The 21,887-nt window shown below is 36.0% G+C and overlaps 1 protein-coding gene across 39 annotated transcripts in view; it reads left to right on the forward strand.

Moving 5' to 3' along the window:
- The window catches only part of RBMS3 (RNA binding motif single stranded interacting protein 3), a 1,216,467-nt gene that overhangs the window by 784,304 nt on the left and 410,276 nt on the right, over nucleotides 1-21,887 (forward strand). For all 39 annotated transcript variants that reach the window (XM_078354431.1, XM_078354435.1, XM_078354437.1 and 36 more), the window contains one exon: nucleotides 3,909-4,000. In XM_078354431.1, the coding sequence (XP_078210557.1) occupies nucleotides 3,909-4,000 (92 nt within the window). The remainder of the gene's footprint in view (nucleotides 1-3,908; nucleotides 4,001-21,887) is intronic.

The raw sequence follows: 21,887 nt of genomic DNA on the forward strand, positions 1-21,887 counted from the left end.
CAGGATTGTCAGCTCTTCTTGTTGCGTTGATTCTTTTACCATTATGTCCTTTTTTGATCTTTGCTGCTTTAAAATCCATTCCATCAGAGGCGAGAATTGCAACCTTTGCTTTTTATTTATTTATTTATTTATTTTTGCTCTCCATTTGGTTGGCAAATATTTCTCCATCCCTTTGAGTCTTTATATATCCTTGCATGTAAGATGGGTCTGGATGTAGCATACCGTTGGGTTTTGGCTGTATCTTTTGGTTAGGGGATATAGTCAATTTAAATTTAGGATTACTACCATTTGATGTTAACTGGCTATTTTGCCCATTAGTTGATGTAAATTATTCATTATATTGATGCTCTTTATTTTTTGGTATATTTTTAGAAAGGCTAATACTGGTTGTCACTTTCTATGTGTAATGCTTCTTTCAGAAGCTCTTGTAAAGCAGGTCTCATGGTAATGAAATCTCTGAGTACTTGCTTGTTCACAAAAGATTTTCTTTTTCCTTCACTTGTGAAGCTTAGTTTGGCTGGATATGAAATCCTGGGCTGAAAGTTCTTTTCTTTAAGGATGTTAAATATTGCTCCCCACTCTCTTCTGGCTTATAGGGTTTCTGCTGAGAGATCTGCTATGAGTCTGATAGGCTTCCATTTGTGGGTAACCTGACCTTTCTCTCTGGCTACCCTTAGTATTTTCTCCTTCATTTCAACCCTGGTGAATCTAACGATTATGTGCCTTGGGGTTGCTCTTCTTGAGGAATATCTTTGTGGTGTTCTCTCTATTACCTGGGGTTGAATGTTGTCCTGCCTTGCTAGGTTGGGAAAATTTTCCTGAATAATATCCTGAAGAGTATTTTCCAGCTTGGATTCATTCTCTTCGTCGCATTCAAGTACACCTATCAAACGTAGATTAGGTCTTTTCACATAGTCCCACATTTCTTGGAGACTTTGCTCATTCCTTTTTATCCTTTTTTTATTTTTATTTTTCTGAGATGGAGTTTTGCTCTTGTTACCCAGGCTGGAGTGCAATGGCCCAATCTCGAGGCACTGCAACCTCCGCCTCCTGGGTTCAGGCAATTCTCCTGCCTCAGCCTCCTGAGTAGCTGGGATTACAGGCACACGCCACCATGCCCAGCTAATTTTTTGTATTTTTAGTAGAGACGGAGTTTCACCGTGTTGACCAGGATGGTCTCAATTTGTTGACCTCGTGATCCACCTGCCTCAGCCTCCCAAAGTGCTGGGATTACAGGCTTGAGCCACCGCGCCTGGCCCTTTTTTCTCTATTCTTATCTTCTCATTTTATTTGATTAAGTTGGTCTTTGATCTCTGATATACTTTCTTCTGCTTGATCAATTCAGCTGTTAAAACTTGTGCATACTTCGCGAAGTTCTCGTGTTGTGTTTTTCAACTCCATTAATTCACTTACATTCCTCTCTATATTGTCTATTCTTGTTAGCATTTCATCAAACCTTTTTTAAAGTTCTTAGTTTCTTTGCATTGGGTTAGAACAAGTTCTTTTAACTCCCAGAAGTTTCGCATCATCCACCTTTTGAAGCTTATTTCTGTTAATGGAACACAGTCATTCTCCATCAGCCCTTGTTCCATTGCTGATGAGGAAGAGTGAACCCCCCTAGAGGGAGAGGCATTCTGATTCCGGGTGTTCTCAGCCTTTTTAGGCTGGTTTCTTCCCTTTGTTATAAATTTATCCATCTGTCGTGTTTGTAATTACCGCCTTTCTAATTAGGTTTCTGAGTGGGCTTCCAATTTATTGATTCCCAGAGCTGGAATCTGAGCAACCCACTGCACCAGCTAAAACAGCTGCGTTAAGATTGATGGTGCTTTTCTGCCCAGGAATCTCCAGTCTGTCTTCCTTAATAGGCAACTCTGCCTTCACGGAGCTCCAAACATCGGCCAAAAGGGGAACCAGTCCCGTTTACTCTGCACCAAGTACCGCAGCCCCACGGCACCGGCACCGGCACCCGCCAGCCACAAGATCCGCAGTGGCGACCCGTGGGGCTTCTCTGCTGGGAATCTTCTGGTCCGTGAGCAACAAAAATACGTCTAAAAGTGTGGCGTCCTCTCGTTTTCTGTGCTTTCACTGGGAGCCACAGTCCCAAACTGCTAACGGTCAACCATCTTGGATCTCTCTTCCATAGACAAGGAATTTTCAAGACTGAGTTCTTCCTCTGGTGGGCTTCAGAGGCTAGCAGAAATAGTTTATAGTGTGGGAATATAAAGCAGTTCATGGTATGGTGTACTTGAAAGGACACATGCAGACTTGACTTCAGATCCTGGATTTGCTCATTGAGTGGCTTGTGATTCTAATTCCATTGGATCAGCTTACCTGCGCTTCAGTTTCTTCTTCATGTGTATAGTGGGCATGAAGCCAGTAGTAGTACATGATGTTATTATGACTTCACCAAGTACCAATGTGTCAACTACCCAGCACAGCAACCTGCACGTGAGATTATAGTTTTGCTTTCTTCTCCCCTGGACCCTATTTCTTGAGTAATACTTTCTACTTTTTTTTTTCTATCTTACTCATCTTGGTGGGTGGTAATACTTATATTACCCACTTAGTTTGATTTTGTAGGAAGAGAAGAATTAGCAGTACTTACAGAGCAGGCTTCCTTTTGGATTAGAAATACAAACTTCACAGCTTCTCTGCCCAGCTCTTCAAGAGCATTCTATGGTACACTGCTGTGTAACAAGTTCATTTTAGGATAACATGCTGGGAGGGAGAAAAAGAAGATGAGATTCGAGGGGAAAAAATTAAGAAGTTAATTAAAAGAAACAACTTGGTAATTGAATTCCCTTGCACTCTTCTTTGGTTATTTTGGGGTGGGAGGAGGTGTCACAGTACATGGTAAGTAGGTTTGCTTCAGTGGCTCACCTCAAAACTTCTAAATGCGACAAGTAGAAGAATACCGATGATTCCTAACCCAACAGCTGAGAAGTATAGGATACATTTGGTGAGCTTTTTAAGCATGCCAAACAAAGCTGCCCTTATACTCACCCTTGAGCATTTATATTTCAAAACATTCTTGGCAGTTGACATTGATGTTAGGCTAAGCCTTGGACTATTAGCTAGCATAAGGGCATGCAAAATGGCCTTTTCATTGCCTATTTTACTATTTATTTGCTCTCACCATGTATGCATATCCACACAAGCACACAATCAGAATAGCATCGCAAACTTGTATACCCTTTTCAGACTGTACACTAGAAACAAATAAGCAACATGGGTGTGTATTTCTTATTTTTAAAAGAAGCATGAATATTTATGCATTTAGTCATTCTTTTTCACAGATCCCTTAAGAGTCAAAATAATTTAAGATGTTATCATAGAGAGAGACAAGATAATGGAGGAGCATGGTCATAGTAATCAACTGGAACTGGGTTTAAACCCTAACTCATTCACAGCTTGTTCTTATTCATGAAGTCAACATATATTTATTGAATACCTACTGTGTGCTAAGCACTATTGCAGTTGCTGATGATAACGTTTTGCATGTTCTTACCATGGTTTTTGTTAACATCAATATTTGAGGTTTTGAAAATTAACTCTCGGGAGAGAATATTCTATATTTTCCATGGTTTTATGCATCTCATTTTGCCATTGAAGAAAGAACAGAGTTAAATAGTCTATTATCTTGCTCACCAAATTAGTTTAAATCAGGTTACGGATTGTATACTCTATAGCCAAAGCAATGCCTAGAAAGTAAGAGTTACTCTTTTATATCTAGAGATATTACATTCTCTCTCCCAAAGCATTAAGGACTACCAGTCTAAGAGCCTAATGATCAACCAGGCTTACGTGTCAGAAGAAATGAATGCAACTCTGTAAACTTGCACTTCAACAGTGAGGATAGACATTTAGCTTTTTGTAAATACTAACTAGGGTTTTTTATGTTTTCACAGGTTATGGTTTTGTAGATTTTGACAGTCCTGCAGCCGCACAGAAAGCGGTAGCATCTCTCAAGGCAAATGGCGTGCAGGCACAGATGGCTAAGGTAAGATTGATGTTTAGGGATGTGTGTATGTGTGTGTGTGTGTGTGTGTGTGTGAGGAGGGAGGGAGGGAGAGAGAGAGAGAGAGAGAGAGGAGGATGGAAGAAGGAGAGATTAAATATTTCTCCTTTGCTCTGAGCTCACTCAGAGATGGAGGTTGCAACAATTTGGTTTATATTTTCTTGTTGGGGAAAATAAACTCCACATTCAGCTTGGCTTAGGAGAATCTGGCTGACGTATTTCATTGTTTCTTTAAGTATATTTATTATTGTATATTTTATTATGGTAATCTCATTAGAGATTTAAGGACATTTGGGAACTGCTCTGTTCTGCTTGAGAAAGGTGGGGCGTGCCTGTGTGTGTGTGTGTGTGTGTGTGTGCGCGCGCGTGTATGTGTGTATGTGTGTTTGGTGTTTGGGATTTCTACTGGTAAACAGTTTTGGAAATAGTAGAATTATCAGCAAATTGTCTTTGGCAAACTGCGTGCTAAAAAATGTGTTGTGTTCTCTTAGCTGGGCAGAGCTGATTGTTGAATGATGGGTTGTTTGATCTGTGCAGGAGAATGAGTTTAACTGAAGTGTACCTTCTCTGTATTGCTAGAATTTCACTTTGGCCTTTATACATAGAGTTTTCTAAGATAATAATTTTAGATATTAATAGTTTTCAGTAATTTATGTATTGTTAAATAGAATAAGTATTCTAGAACCTTCTACCTGAAATTGTAATATATTTTGATATCTGAGAAAATAAGTTAAATTATTGACAATACTTTTATATCCTAATTGCAGTGGTGGTTATAGGAATCTATACCTGATAAAGTAATATAGAACTATATACACATATTACACCAATGTCAGTTTCCTGGTTTTGATATCATATAATTATATAAAATGTAATGTTTGTAGAAACTTGATGAAGGGTACATAAGGTCTCTCTGTACTATCTTTGCACATCCTGTGTATATATAATTTCTTCTAGATAAAAAGTCACAACAATTGTTTATAACATTGATGCTTGTTAGATGTCTGCTTTAAAATGATGATCATTTTGAATTTGTTCACCTGCAACCTAAGTCTTTAAATATTCTTTCTGATTGATACTAGTGAACTTGCTTATCTCCAGATTCTGTAAATTTTAGGTGGAATGGCCAACAGACCTTGAACGTGTTGTAATGTATTCATGCTGTATTCATATATGCACTTAAGCTTAACTATCCTCATAAGAGTTGAGTGATAAAATGATTAGGTAGTCTAATTTTCAGTTATTTGGATTTTGTTGAGATTGCTAACATTATTTAATAACATTTTCCAATCTTGACCTCAAATAACTAGAGGTAAGCTATTTCGTTTCTTCATCTTCAATTGTCTTCTAGTAAGATGATGGAGACTGTATCTGTTAACCTTCTGTTGCGAGCCACTTCCCATATAGATTACTGTGGTGAACTCATTGTCCTTTATGACACATGAATAGTTGTTCAAGGCAGTATACATTTGAATTCTTTCAGCTATGTAATGTATTCTTCATCAAGATTATGCCTGGAAGCCTTGGAATTTTTCATGAACTAAGATTGATGAAGTTAGTATTTTTAATTAATAAGGAAAATATATACATGTTTTGGTTAAAAGGTTACTTGGGAAGGAATCAATGGCAACTTAAATAGTGACTTCCTATACCCAGAAAACAAATGATGAAATGTAGCTGTTAGGAATATATGAAATAAATAACTTGAATTTGGACTGAAAGCAAAACCTGCTTACAAGAAAAGGAATATAAAAATGCTTAAGGAAAAAGTTGTTATTGGAATATCTTTGATTTACTCCATTGGTAAATTCCCAAATCTGGAAGTTACCAGATTGTAGCACTTTAGAAGTAATAAAAACAGCATGCACAATCTCCACCATTTGAAATATCCTCAGAAATGTATAGTCAGTTGTTAGATAAAAACCACTGCCATCTTGTACAACACGAAAAGAAGTTGACATTGATTTTATAACTACTGAGGAACCAATACGAATAGTCTCCCTCAGTTTCCCAGCATTCTAATGCACAGGAGTCTCTCTCTTTCTCTCTCTCTTACCCACCCACCCACACCCTCTCTCTTTCATTCTCTCTCTCTAATCATTGGCATCTTCCCTAGTGAGAAGGCATTTGATTTGGGGAAAATTTTTTTATATTTGTTATACTTTAAGTTCTGGGGTATCTGTGCAGATCGTGCAGGTTTGTTACATAGGTATACATGTGCCATATTAGTGGTTTGCTGTATCCATCGCCCAGTCATCTACATTCGGTATTTCTCCTAGTGCTATCCCTCCCCAATCCCCCTTCTCCCTGCTGTTTCTCCTCACTTGGGAAAATGTTTTAAAGAACTTCTAAAATGATGATTTTTCCTAGCCAGTATTTTGGCTGTTGGCTCATGCCCACTGTATAAAGTAAAGAGCTTCCAATTGGAATGTTTAAAGTCACTTCTATTTTTGTAATTTGTTCAAAGATTTTATCTTATCAATTCTGCTGCCTGTGAAGTTAATTCTTATACTCTTAGCTTTAGATTCATATTTGCCTACTGGAAAACTTTCAGCAACAAATGACTCTGTAATTTAACTATCTGTAAGAAAATAAATAGGTTCCCTTTGACAATGAAATGGGATAAGCTTGACCACCTGTATTAGCAGATTTCTCACTGAGCTATTGGATTTCATGGCACTTTCCCCTTTTGTCCTGGTGATAACTATTATTTATTATCATATAAACCTGCAGTCTGCAGGGTGTGTGAAACTTGCACTATATTTTTTGCCATTTAAGTATCTACTGAATCACCTCCTGCATCCTTGTTCTTATCAATATCCTACTATGCAGGTTGTGGTGTCACATTTTAATGACTCCAGGATTTTAAAATAAAAATATTACTAATAATCTATTTTCCCAACAGTAACCTTCAGCTAACATAAAACTCTCCATGCGAGTTGCTTTATTTAGCTAGCTTATTCCAATGTGTGCATATGGAAAATCCAACTGATCTGTCAACCAGTAGCAAATCTTCCAGGAAGTAGTAATTGATTAATAATGAATAACCACTAATGCAGATGAACATTTTTCTGTATACTTACTGTTCTGCCACAAAGGGTTTTTGTTTTTTTTTGGTATCAAAAGACATGTTCCTTTTAGGAAATCAGATTCAGAATATTTTAGTAACACATAGTGGTTATGAGCATAGATTTGGAGGGAAGTAAGCTTGGCCTTGAATCCTGGCTCTGGTACCACCTGGCTATGTGACCTTGGCTAAGTTATTTGAATATCTCCGAACTTCTCTAATAATAACTCTTAGGTTATAGAATTGCTGTGAGAATTTTAGAAAATACATTAAGTATTTAGTATAGAGCCTAGATGATAGTCAGAATTCAATAAATGTTATTCAATATTGATATACATTAAATTCAGATTTGCTACTAAACCTTCTATAAATCTTAATATGTGTTTGAAGTTTGTGTTATTCCAAATTAGTTTCTTTAAAATATATAATAATAGCATCAGTCAGCAAACATTTTTATTGCCTATTCTGTCTAGGTAGTGTACTAAATATTAGAGAATGAAGATTGAATAAAAAAATTTTTTTCTGAGTGTTTAACATTCTGCCTCCTGAATTGCTACAGCTCTAGATTAAAAATTTTGACTGTTACTGTTCTTGCCAACTTCAGGATATAGAGAAAACACTTATTGGCCAAGGAATATGTGTCTCTGTAAGCATGAAAAAAAGTGACGAAATCCCTGCTAACAATAAGTTAACTTACAGATGTTTATTTTACTCATGTAGGAAGAAGGCCATAGACAGTGGAGGGCAGTTCTTTGGGGTGCCATCAAGGATCAAGGCAGCTCTGCCATCTTTTTTCTCTGGCTTTTATGTCATACATTTATAAGATGGCTTCTAAAGTTCTAGCTCTCATATCCACAGTTAATCCAGGAAAAAGAGAAAAAAGCAAATAGATAAAGTAGCAGTATGGCTGATTTTGTCCTTTCAAAGCCTTTTCAAGAACCTCAACTTAGCAACCTGTGCTTACAACTCGAAAGCCAAAACTGAGTCACATGATTTTCCTCTTTCTTGTAAAAGAATCTGAGATGATGAATATTTTTAACTTCTTTGCCTCTGCAGTAGAGAAAATTAAGAACAGTCCATCCTCTTGGCTTTTCAGCATCCAGGACATTATTACAGGTGGCATGCATACATACATTTTTGGTGGTATGCATTAATTCTTTCCCAAAAGGAGCCCACCTCAAACGGTTATTTTGTGATCACATTTGGTGATGCCATTGTCTCCAACAGGCCCATGGCTCCTCCTCATAGTTCAGCTATCCATACCTTTAAAAGAGAAGTTATCTCTCTTGAATTCTCACACTAAAGAATGACACAGAAGCAACAGGATACAAGTGTTTATGAGAAAATGACCATTTAAGAAAGGAGAAAAGTGGAAGCAAGCCTAAATTACTGATCTCAAATACATATCAAGTCATGTTAAGCAGAATTAGAATTATTGCGTTGTCAGTGCAATAATTCCCTTGGTTATCCAATTACATGATCCCAGGTTCTATCATCCAGAGGGATCTTACTTGGTCCTTATTCTGTATGGCCTCACTGAGGCCTGACTGGAGAACTGCACAGCTTTGGAGGCTCTTCCTGAATATATATTTAGAGACACTAGAATGGCTCTACATAGTAAACAGTCACCAATTATTGCCAAAGAATCCTTGAGTAATCTCAGGCTTATCAAGTTTCTTTCTTATTTGCATTCCATCAATTCCAAATAGGAGTAAACCCAACACATCTTATTCTGGAGGAAATGTCTGCAGAAAAGAAGTCACTCCCTCTCAGGGCCTTTAGATAAGACTTCATCAGGTCTGCTACCAGACTGCCATTGCAGTTCCCAAAGATGATTCACTTCCAGTGGGATTTGTAGAGTAAATCTCAGTTAAGCAATCACAAAAGAGTCTAAGCATCCCAGAGGATGTCAAATACCTTGACAGGCATAGGATAAAAATATGTCTACCATGGCAGAGAACTAGATTGGGACCAGAGGAAAGGACTTCTCTTATAAATCAATGGCCCTGATAGTAGTTGTCTTTGGGAAAAAGCAAAAAAAAACAGTGGATTTTTTTTTACTTGAAATATAAAAAGATGAAAAGTCAAAATCAAGGAATATACAAAAAGAAATATTTTATGTTCAAATGCAAACACACAAATTTACAAAATATATCACCACAGTGAAGCTATATAAGTTATATTTCAGTAGAAGAATTTTTTAGTTAATTAAGGAAGGGTGTATTCAGTAGAATATTCTAGAACATTTTAGAAAAGTGCAACTCTTGGCCTCATAATGTGGCTTGTTGTCTACCAAAACTACTCTTCTGAATGTACAGGTATGTGACAAGATTTGTCAGCCACACTCTTGTAGTCTACATATAGTATTAGTATTTTCATTTTTATCATTTCTAGATAAAGCAGAATAAACAGGCTATTTGATATTTAAGGGTCACTACAATGGGATGAAGCCTCAACTTCTCAAGGGCTCTTATGTAGGAAGGAAAGAGGCATTGTGCCAGGGTATCATAAGTAGGCGATTAGAGAGGTGTTTCCTCTCTAATCAAGGGATCAAGGGATCAGAGATCCCTATATGCTATCATTTGCCTGTATCGCATTTTTTCTCACATGACGACAAAATCTGTCACCCAGAATTGAAGCAAGAATCTCTCATCCTCCTACTTTCTTAACACATTTATGTTGAACACCACTATCCACAAGGATTGTTCTGCATGGTACAGACAACACGAAGCCAAACAAAGTTTCCTGAAGATCACATGGGGTTTTACAAAAAGTAATCATTATACAAAGAGATATAATATATTAGGTGGCAACAAGTGGTTTGAAGACAACCAGTTACAGTTATAAAATAGGAAATGGGGTGGTGGTTAAATGGGAGATGGGGATGATGGTATTTTATGTATAGTGGTCAGGAAAAGCCTCTCTAATCATACGACATTTGAATGTACTTCTAAAAGCAATTAGAGGAGAAAACTATGCATATATTTAAGTGATGATTATGAAAAATTTCTGTAGTAATTTAAAATAGAGCAGACTCTTCAGTGAGATAGCATCTTTGGGTTTTATTATCACCTATATCCTGCATCTTCATAATAATAGAAGAGTTGCATAAACTACCATCATTTCCCCTGCTTTTTTGTGGGAGTTGTCTGATTTTAAGTCATCCTAATACTGTATTTTTTGAAGATGTTTTTTTCATAAGAGTCAAATTCTAATTGATCAGTAGATTTTTGTTTTAACACTTGTCTTCTTCAAATCATATTGTTCTGTTTACCAGTGGGTGTAAGAATATGACAAGACACCCTCCTCTACAGTTGTCAAATGCACTTTAAATAACTGATTCCAAAGTAAAGCATTCTGATGTTGCTTTTAACATAGTTCATTACTCTTGAATGATTGATGCTGTGTAATGTAAACCTTGCTCTACTTCATTTCCTAAAATGAATGCTTGTATCATTTGCTCCTATGGGATGCATCTTCAACAGACAAATATCTCTAAAAAACATAAGTATTATTTTTCTCATGATTGGAGGTTTTAAAATTTTCTGGAAAAGAAATATTTATTGGCGGGTCTTTTACATGTCTATAAAATATTTGTGAATGTCTGCTTTGTTAGCTATGTCAACTTGGCTCGATTTTTTTCCTGATCCTAATGCTGAATGCAGGGATTCAAAACTCAATATTGAAATTGTCAGGGTTGATCTTAATCCTATTCATTAATTATTTGAAGTTTTTGAAGCAGACTCATCTAAAGTTAAATATTTGTATTAGCTTATATCAAATGATTTCCATAATCTGCCTGTGGGTGCTACCCTCTGCTTTTGCAAGGACTCTACTGTGTCATCTTGAGTGAAATAGTGCATATGTAAACTAGTAAAATCCTCTACTTTCCTAGGACTGGGCAAAACCAAAAATCAACAAAAGAATTGCCTCAGTGTCTTAAACTGGGATCCCTGTCAGTTGACCAGGTACTTGTTTACTGCAGGATATGTCGGGAATTCAAGTTCTCTTCAACCTGTGAGAAATATCAGCCAGGCATGTTGGTTCACACCTGTAATCCCAGCACTTTGGGAGGCGGAGCAGGAGGATCACGAGGTCAAAAGTTTGAGACCAGCCTGGCAAATATAGTAAAACCTCGTCTCTACCAAAAATACAAAAAAAAAAAAAAAATGAGCTGAGCATGGTGGCACGTACCTGTAATCCCAGGTACTTGGGAAGACTGAGGCAGGAGAAATGCTTGAACAGAGGAGGCGGAGGTTGCAGTGAGCTAAGATTGTGCCATTGCACTCCAGCTCAGATCACAGTGTGAAACTCAGTCTCAAAAGAAAAGAAAAAAATAAATATCAACACTTCTTTCATCCTATCCTGCCTCTTTGAAGAGAATGTGTCCACTGTCTGAGCTCAGTCAATTACTCATTTCATAATATACTGTTGAGAAAACTAAATGATGAGCAGGCTTCCTTCATGGCTTGAACAATTTGTTCTTAAAGTTGAAAGGAAAAAGTTCTTTCTCTATCACCATTGTTGTACATGGGTGTTCCTAATTAAAAGTGATGCTTTGTTCCATGTAGATTCTGATTCCACTGAAACAGACAAAGAATTGTCAAAATAGGTAAACTATTGATTGTATGACTAATGGTGTTATATTAGGAAAATGTGACTTAGGTTTGTGAGAAAAATGAATTTTTTTAATAGCGAATGTCAAAATTTGGTTTAGCCATTCAGTCACAAGGAGTGCCGGACAATGCCTCTCCCCACCCATGGATAAGATCTTTTCTTCTTATGATACCTAGGAGGAAATAGTAAATGTGCTCTCTACCGGCAGATAGATCCTAAAGACAAGGGAGAGAGCAATGAGCCATGTTGCTGAGCTCTTGCTCTCAAACTCACAAATCAAATGACTTATTATCTCTCCCATTTGGAAGTATTATGTAAGTGGACAACTAGGAGAAGGACCAGGAGTGTTATGCCCCTGTCTTTCCATGGGAAAATAGAAGGAATGGAAGGTTTCCTGGCCCCAACTCATAACCAACTATAATTGTTTTCTGCATTTTATTTTTATACTGTGCCCTAAAAAAATGATTGAATGAATTGGAATATTAGAATTATGTCTTACATGTATTATGCTAAATGGTTGAACATTCTAACATTGAGAAACCTGCAAACTACCATACCAAGTTCATGGTCCACCTTCTGTTTCTGTGTTTACTTCTGGTGTTCTCTGAGACTTTCTTCAAATCGTTTAATTGTATCTATTCTGAAAAAAGGCAAGGAAAAAAAGTGTACTGAGACTGTGCCTTAATAATCTTAAAGTTGAAAGGAAAAGGTCTTTTCTGTAATCACCATTCTTGCACATGGGGTGCAGGGAATAAAGGAAATTACTTCTTGAACATCAACCTTATGCTACTGAATCGGTTACGTGCTTTTGTAATTATTATCATATTTAATTCTTACTAAAATCCTTGGACGTAGGTATTATTATTCCAGTTGTACAGATGAAAAATAGCGAATGTTCCACATTCAGTAAGATAGTCAGTGGCTTTGAACCCAGACCTGCCTGGTTCCAAAGCATTATTCTTTCCAAGAAAATTATAAGTCTGCTAATGCTGTTTTCTAGTTTCTTCAGTGGAGCTTGGCTTTTGAATTTCTAAAACAAAATAACAGACTGGACAAAATTATTAAATCAGTCAACTGCAGAATCTACTGGAGTCCCTGATATAGACAGTGGATTTCATGAATCTTTGTGGAATGAATGAATATGGGAACAAACAAATAAATAATCAGTACTGGTTATATTTTAATGGTTTTCAATTCTGATAAATGTTTGTGACTTCGAACTGACTTTTGCACAGAAATGGTCCTTTAATTCACTATCCTAACCAGTTATTCAGGAGGACACAATTTCTGAGCTTACAAACAATGATTCAGTATAATCCTTCTAACCACTGACTGGTGGGATGGGACAAGATGGACAGCTTTGTTTCTTGAGAAAATAGATAACAAGAATTTGGAAATGAAGACCAATAACTCTCATAGTTTAGAAGCCTTAAAGAAATTGGTTAAACACTTGCATATATATATATATATATATATATATATATATATATATATACACACACACACACACACACACACACATATGTGTATGCATCAAAATTCACAAAATACATGTTTTTTGAAGATGTTTAATTATCATAGCTAGCTATTTTTTCATGCGATAACAGTAAGTAAAAAATGTTTGATAGCTCTTCAGCACATCTGCTTTTATTGAAAATGAAATTTAAAGATAAGTAATAAGCAAACTTGAATGACAAATCTCTGTGATCTCTGGTTTTGTGTACATGCTGTACCTACTATACCATGATGTACATCATTCAGACACTTGTGAGTGCTATTCATGAATGCTTACAGTGGTCACACAAAAACAAAATAGAAATGTGGGCATTGTGGACAGGAAGGCAGCATACTCACTTTGATCCTCTTTTTCCACCATGTCCAGAGCACACTTTTTAACTGCTGCTTGAATTATTTAACCACACTGTGAAACAGAGTCTGCTGGCTAAATCAGTGGGATTTGACATTCCAACATCTGCAAGCACATTGACTCCTTCCTCATAGCTAAGGAATATTCCAAAGTTAAGAAAATATTCAACTGTAGAAAAATGGTGAAATTAAAAACAAAACCAGACTTTCTTTCTCTGTTGAAATTGAATTTTTGACTTCTCTGTGAAAGTGACATTCGCCATTTCATACCTTTCTATAAAAGAAATAAAGTTTTAAATGAAGCAATACTAAGAGCTCATATTTTCATACTCATGAATTACTTTTAGCCTAAGTATCCATTTGGAAATTATATATCAAAGATAAATTGTCTTCCCTGGTGTTTATATTTAAGGTAACTGAACAAGATTGCTTGATAAGACCAGCACAAAATTAATTTTACTCTTTTCTGATTCAAAGGTGAATTTTTGGTAAGATGATAGATATTACTGAAATCATCATCATTAAAAAAATATAAATCACATTCCATGAGAAGAATGACATGTTACTTGGGGGGCCAACACTTACCAGAATATCCTTAGGTATATGATTTTGGAAACACTCATAGTTAGACATTAATTTAAGAAATGTTAACACCTTATAAAGATACAATATCAGATAAATAAGTTTATTATATTGGAGAATGTAGCACACAAAAGTCTATATTCTAAACTCCCAGAAAATATTGATTTGCTAACGTAAAAATCATTATACCTGTCTACCCAGCTTCTGGCTTTATATATTCCTGAGGAAATCACTCCCAACTTCCCCACGAAATATGCAAAGATACAGCAAAGAATGATCAGCAACTACCCTTGAAGACCAAGATTAATAGGCAACACATTTCTAGAAACGGTCAAGGATTTTGTAATTACTGCTAAAATCTTAGAGCAAAATTGCGATTCTTAATATCTTTTTACTCTGCAATTAATTATTTTATACAAAAGTTCTGCTTTTCTTATTCTCTCCCCCTTGCTTAACTTCTAGAAGATAAGATTACACACAAAGAAATATATATCAACCATATCGTATTGTCAAATATAGGCATGTGATATTGCAATTATTCCTGCTGAATATGATTCATTTGAGGCGGTGCTTTCTTTTGTATTTCATTTTCTTCATCTTTCTAATTTTCCTCTTCCCGTGACTCCCTAAATCCCTCTAAGAACTAACAGGTCAGAGTCTCTAAGGGCACAATCTGAGAATGTGTATTTTAAAAACATTTCTCCAATAATACTTAATGCTTAACTGTATTTGTGATAAACTCAGAAGATGCAAGATGTTTCCTTAAAAGGGACAGAAACCTACAAGAAGAGAACAAGCTTGAGTGTAAATTCAATGGGACAAAATGAAGAAACATTAAGCTAAGGAGCAAAGAGAGCTAAGTGAAATGTACTACAAAGAACAAACATAGTGCAGTAATAGAACTAAATTTCATATTGGTGATGGTTGAGGCAGAATTAACACCACAGAAAATCATATTAATATCTTAAAGAACTTATTAAAAGAGCTCTCCCAGTATACAGGTAAATAAAAGTCAAATTATCAAAAGAATGAAAGAATACATGGTAAGCATAGTGGACAAAGAGTGGAGATCCTTTTTTTTTTTTTTTTGGTAGACCTACTATTTGATAACATAATAAGGTATCTGTAGCCAACAATAACTTAATTGTACATTTTAAAATAAAGAGTATAATTAGATTGTTTGTAACTTAAAGCATAAATTAAGGGGATGGATGCCCCATTCTCCATGATGTGCTTATTTCACATCGCATGCTGAATCAAAATGATTCATGTTCCCTGTAAATAAATAATCCTACTATGTACCCACAAAAACTTTAAAAGCAATCAAAATAAATCTAAAAACAGAAAATGGAAAAAAAGTGAATGGAGATTTAATATAAGTGTGTACATCATCCAGAAGAAGAAATAAGGATAGCTGAAATGGAACCAATAAGCAGATACAGAAACTAAAGATATCTTTCCAGAGATGACACATCCTTTCACGGAGATTGAAAGGACGGACCACCTTCCAGTTAACAGGAAAATACCCATGTCTACAGATATTTAGACTTTTAATAAACATAGCTAAAATTAAAAACAAAAATGTACAAACTTTTATGTAGGGAAGAAAGTTGGGTAACTAAAAAGGAACAAAACCTGGCTCTTTGTACATGTTCAGTATAGGGTTAAAACTCAAGATGATAGAGAGTAATGATTGCCTATTATAGAATATATGACCACAAAATTGTATACTCAGACTTCTGAGTGAAGCATAAAAAGACTTGCCATTTAAAGTGCAAAAACTGATCTTAATACATAAAGTATTTACTCAAATCAGCAAATATACTAAAAGACAAATATAGTAAACAAAAAAAGATACAAACATACAAGTCACATATGAAAATCCACATTATAAATCATCATAAACATTGCTAGTAACAAAATAAATACAGACAAAAAGCTAAGATACTATTCTTACTATCAAATGTACACTAGTTAAAATAAGTAGAAAACTAATATTTTGATAAAGTTACCACTTGTTGTGGAAATGTGAATTGGTTTGATTTTTCTGAAAATTACTTTTAGTGTTTGAACTAGTAACTTTCTCCTAGAAACCTAGCTTTAATAAAAATCAAAGACGCAGACTGCTAATGTTTGGATGTTTGAACTTCAGACCTCATGCTGAAATTTGAGCCCAGTGTTGGAGTTGGACCTAGTGGGAGGTGTTTGGGTCCTGAAGGTAGATCCCTGATGAATGTTGGTACCCTCCTAACAGTCATAAATGAGATCTTGCTCTATCGGTTCCCACAAAAGTTGGTTGGTAAAAAGAGCCTCGACCTGCCCCTCTCTTGCTTTCTCTGTTGCCGTGTTATCTCTGTACACCCTGGCTTCCCTTTGCTTTCTGTCTTGAGTGGAAGCAACTTGAGGATATCACCTGATGCCCAGTCTTCCATTCAGCAGGGTCATTAGCTAAATAAGCCTATTATGTTTTTAAATGTAAGTTATGCAACCTCACATATTTCTTTTAAACAACACAAAACTAAGACAAAGATCATACTCTATTGTAGCATGAATTGCAAATGGATAAAATTTGAACAACAGGCCGGGAGCGGTGGCTCAAGCCTGTAATCCCAGCACTTTGGGAGGCCAAGACGGGTGGATCACGAGGTCGAGAGATCGAGACCATCCTGGTCAACATGGTGAAACCCCGTCTCTACTAAAAATACAAAAAATTAGCTGGGCATGGTGGCACGTGCCTGTAATCCCAGCTACTCGGGAGGCTGAGACAGGAGAATTGTCTGAACCCAGGAGGTGGAGGTTGCGATGAGCTGAGATCACGCCATTGCACTCCAGCCTGGGTAACAAGAGCGAAACTCTGTCTCAAAAAAAAAAAAAAAAAATTTGAACAACATAAAATAGCCAAAAATAATCCTGCTTGACAAAGTTTCAGTAGTATAGCAGCTTGAAAATTATGGCAAAGCCATCAACTACTGCCACCAAAATAGTATTTTTGGAAGTATATTCAATCTTAGGGGAAAATGGTCATCATAAAAGTCATAGTAAAATTCTCTAGGTAGGGAAGTGTGGTGATTTTTTTCTTCAATAATCATATCTGTTTTCCAACTCTCTGGAATGAACATTGTCTATTTTGTAACTTAAAAATGAAAACAGCATAATAAGAAAGATAATAAATGTTATCCGTAAAATGTTACCTAACTGATTACTTGGAAACCAAACCTGTCACATGGCATGTGCTGGTTAATGGATTGTCAGAGCATGAACAGTGATGGAACTATGTTGATCAAGTGCTGAGGCAAATCAGCCTCTTCAATTACCTGCCGATTGTGACAATTGAGTTATCCTAATAAAATAACATAACATAAAATATATATTTATTAATTATTTTACATAATAAAGATATACAAATATAAAAATATATATAAATGTATATAAATTATTCTTATACAGTGCTGTGTTTCTTAAGCACATATTGCTTAGGAAATGTAATTCTGATGTTTGCCAATGACTGTCATCAAAATTGTAAAATTCATATAATTATAGTGAATCTAAAAGATATAAGTGTATATGTCATCTTTGAAATTATGAAACTGGGGGCCGTCCTACTCTATTCAGTAAGCCATTAGGTTCTAAAGGGATGTCTAAGAATAAAAGAATAACATTACTGATAAAGCCTTGAAACATTTCAAACGGTCTCCATATCGAGGGAGACTTTTGGGCTGGAAGAAGAGAGCTTAAAGAAATATTCAGTATGATGAAGTGACATGCGTCAAATGGTGAACATTATGCATGCTAAAAATTAAGGGACACGTGTTTACCTTAATGAAATATTGCCAATAATCATTGCAGTATTAAAAAACAGACTATCCTCCTATTTTACTGTTCAAATGTTTCACTGTGCAAATAATGTCTGATTGTAAACAAAGCTGTTGCACGATCCTGCACATTAAATACACCATTAATTAGAATACCTAGAGTGACAAAGTGTTCTGGTCACTTAAGTATTCAGTTCAGACTCTCAGTCCTTTTTGTTGGATGACGTACTTTTTCATTTATGCCTTGAAGCCACCACGATAAAACAGAAGAGACAGTGGTGATATGTGCTTATGGGTGAGCATAGGCCATGAGATCTTGATTAGAGTTAAGAGGGACCATGCGTATTCCTTCCCCACCTTGGGAACTCTGATTAGCCAGAAAGCAGCATTTGTAGATTAGGAATGAAGAAAATTACAATTGTCATTCATTTGGATACACTCTGATCTCTAAGTAAATCACTACATGCTGTGTGGGAGTTTCCTGGTGGTTTCTTCTGTTTCAGACTTCTCTTGCTGTGAACAACCGACTTCCCAAAGTTTAACAGAGTTTTGCCAGCATAATTGCACTGTACACTGGTACAAGTTAGTTTTTCTTTTTTACACATTTTGCTTCACTTGAACTTTCTGGCCATTTTCCACATGCATTTGACAGGAGAATTACAAATATAGAGTGCTATTGTATCTTAGATGGAGGAAATGGTCCATGGACCAATGACTGAAATGTTCAGTCTTGGCAATGAAGTCTCTCACCTCAGCATTCGCTGGGACACAGGAAACCAGCTAATGGCTGATAATGTCCAGGAAATTAGTAACTTGTGCGTATGGTAAATGCTCCAATCCCAACCAAATGATTTATTTAACTGATGGCTGGAGTTCTCACAGGGACTGTTAGCACAGTGGAATAGTTGGGTTTTATTAAGTGGACTATGTGCTAATCCTTGTTGTTCCCTAGTTGAAGAATTTACCCATAATGCAAAATACAATGGGAAATTGTACATCCAGAAAGTAAAGGTGTTAAAGGCACTCACATTCTACACCGCAAAGTAATTGCTATTTTGCTTCAACATTATTAGTATCATAATTTTTTTACAGCTATTATCTTAGTTCGGAATTCTATCAAATGAATTATGCACACCTTTTTGTTGTGATAGAGATAATAAATACAGTGTCACTTTGCTTAATGTCTTATTCCTATCTGTTAATTTTGTTAGGGACAGTGATGATTAATGATAACCTGTTACTTGTCTTCATCGATTATCTGCAGAGTACTGGAATATCAGGACAGCCTTGTGCTTTCATACGTTGTCTCATTTAATCCCCCCATTTTTCACCCCTTGCTCCTCTTCATAGTTAACTGTCATGAATCCTTCAGGCCCAAGGTCAAGTGGCAGTTCCTTGGACAAATCTTATGGACACCCAATTCTAGGTCATGTTCCCCTTTTTATCTGTTCTCATGGCCATCATAGAGTTTATCTGACAATTTGTAATTTAAATTGTATATGGATCGACTGGATTACTGTTGCTTTTCTAGACTAGAGTATAAAATATAAATGCAAAGATCATAACTGTTCCCACTCCTACTATATATATTCTGAACTAAGCACAGTGCCTAGCCAGCAAGCAGCAAATAATAGTACTTGTTGACTGAAATAACTCTGTGTGGTAATCATTAATGTCCCTGTTTTACAAATGAAAAAATTCAAGCTCAAAGAGCCTAATTTTTAAAAATCATACAGCCAACTGGATATCAGTATCCTATCTCATATCTAACTCTGAAGCCATTAATATATTAGAGCTCTTTATTTTTAATTGAGTAGGACAAAGAAAGAAAGTACTGCAAAATTCATCTTTCCTTTTATAACAAGGCTGAAACCTTCTCTGTACAATCTTTTAGAAGAGTGGTTCTCAACGAGAGGCATTTTGTTCCCCGCAGGGGACCATCTGGCAGTGTTTGGAAATATGTGTGATTGTCTTGACTGAGAGGAAAGTTAATATTGGCATCCACTGATACCATATGATGCATGTCAGAACCCCTCCACACTTCATTGGCCAGTCCAGCTATCTACCTCTTTTGTTTCTTTCCTTTCTAGCTTCCTTCATTGATTCATTCTGCATAAAGTATATGCATAGACTGCTTAGTGTGTAGAAAACCAATGAGTAAGATGCAATTCTAGACCTGAGGAAACTTACAGTTTATAGGGAGGTGCAGATAAGTAAACAGGTAATTGTTAGACTTGGTAAAGAGCTATGGAGAGGTGTACATATAGGAGAGCATAATGGAGACAATGTATGTCATCTGGGATGCTTAAGAATGCTTACCTGGAGGAATTGGCCACTATGTTAATATCGGAGCTAACACCTGAACCACTGAACGCTGGTTCTCAGCTGCAACATCTATAAATATGGTGGTCACAACTGGGGCACAAGTTGCCACTGGCATCTGTTTGGTGGGTAGACGCATGGATGCTGCTAATCATACTACAGTGCATTGAATAGTGTCTCATTTTGCTACAATAAAGAATTGTTTGGTCAAAAATATCGAGGTTGAGAAACCCTATTTGAGAATAATAAAGCCAGATCGTTTTGTTTTGCCATTACACTTAAAAAAATCCATCTTAATCTTGTTGCCCTCCATAATTATTTTTTACATATTGTAACTAGCATAGCAATAAAACTGTGAGTGTATAATGTTTCATCTTATAGGTGACAAGAAACTATATGATTACTTATTGGAAATAATATTTTTGATATCTTTAATGGCATGTTATACTAACATTTGTAGTTTGTTGTGTCTCCTTCTTTTGAACTTCTATCCTAGTCCAATCTTAAGACTTTACGACACTTCCATGTTTTAAGTTTAGTCCTTGGATGCTCCTTCCTTTTGGAGGCAGAGTAGATGCCCTGGTTCACCTTCATACTTCCTGTAGGGTTCTGCACATGGTGGGCTCTCTGATTTTTATTGAATGACTCAAAGCAAGTTAATTCTCTTTTTCACTAGGCAACTAAATGTGAAAAAGAAGAAACCAATTGATTAACATAGATATTATGCTACAGTACCTGCAAATGAGCTCAAATATTAAATTTTTGATCACTAAAAATTTCCTCAATTAGAATTGGAAACCATATATTATGCCACTGGATAATTGCAATGGATGTTCAATTTTTTTTTTCCAGAAAACAGCTCTGTTCCTTTAGATTTAATATCTATCACTCAGTGGATCTTAGCATTTAGTGATCATTAGTTTTCCCGCAGGAATAGACTACTAAAGAAGTGGAAATTTCGTTGGCATTTGTCTACCAGCATATCTTTTTAATGGGGTTAGAAAATGATGGCAATTAAACTTTAGATGCTTTGAGGTCTCTTTGGCATATTGACTATGTTGACATACTCCTCCAAAACGAAGCAAAAATTACATCTTATAATGACTTTCTTTCCTTTATTCAGTGAAGATAAAAATGAATTTCAATTATACTTGACTTTGGCAGTTCAGATTCTACAAGACGGGGAAACAGTGTAGCTTTGGGACCCTTGTTTCATGTTCTCTCTAACTCAGTTTTAGTGGGCGGATGTAGTATTCCATGTCACGAATGCTAGTACTGATAATTTATGTCCTTTCATGCTAATGTTGTGAACATGTTCATTTTGCTTCCAAAGAAATTGTCACAACTATTTAGAACCTGGTCAGATATAGCAGTTTGACCTTAGTATGTGATCTTCTTGTGTTTTTCCTTCTCTCTGGCTTTGTTAAGATATGAAATAAGGCAGATTTTTCTTTTTACTCCTTGGAAGTGGAGATATGAATTATATCAACTTACCTTTGGTGAAACTCAGAGTTTTCAGAGTTTGACCTTTCTTAGTAAATAGTTTTGCAGAATCATGCTCCAGTACTTTGAGGTTGCAGATTGTCTGTTAAACGTCTTTAGG

The sequence above is a fragment of the Callithrix jacchus genome, chromosome 17 (assembly GCF_049354715.1).
Source record: "Callithrix jacchus isolate 240 chromosome 17, calJac240_pri, whole genome shotgun sequence".
NCBI classification, from domain to species: domain Eukaryota; kingdom Metazoa; phylum Chordata; class Mammalia; order Primates; family Cebidae; genus Callithrix; species Callithrix jacchus.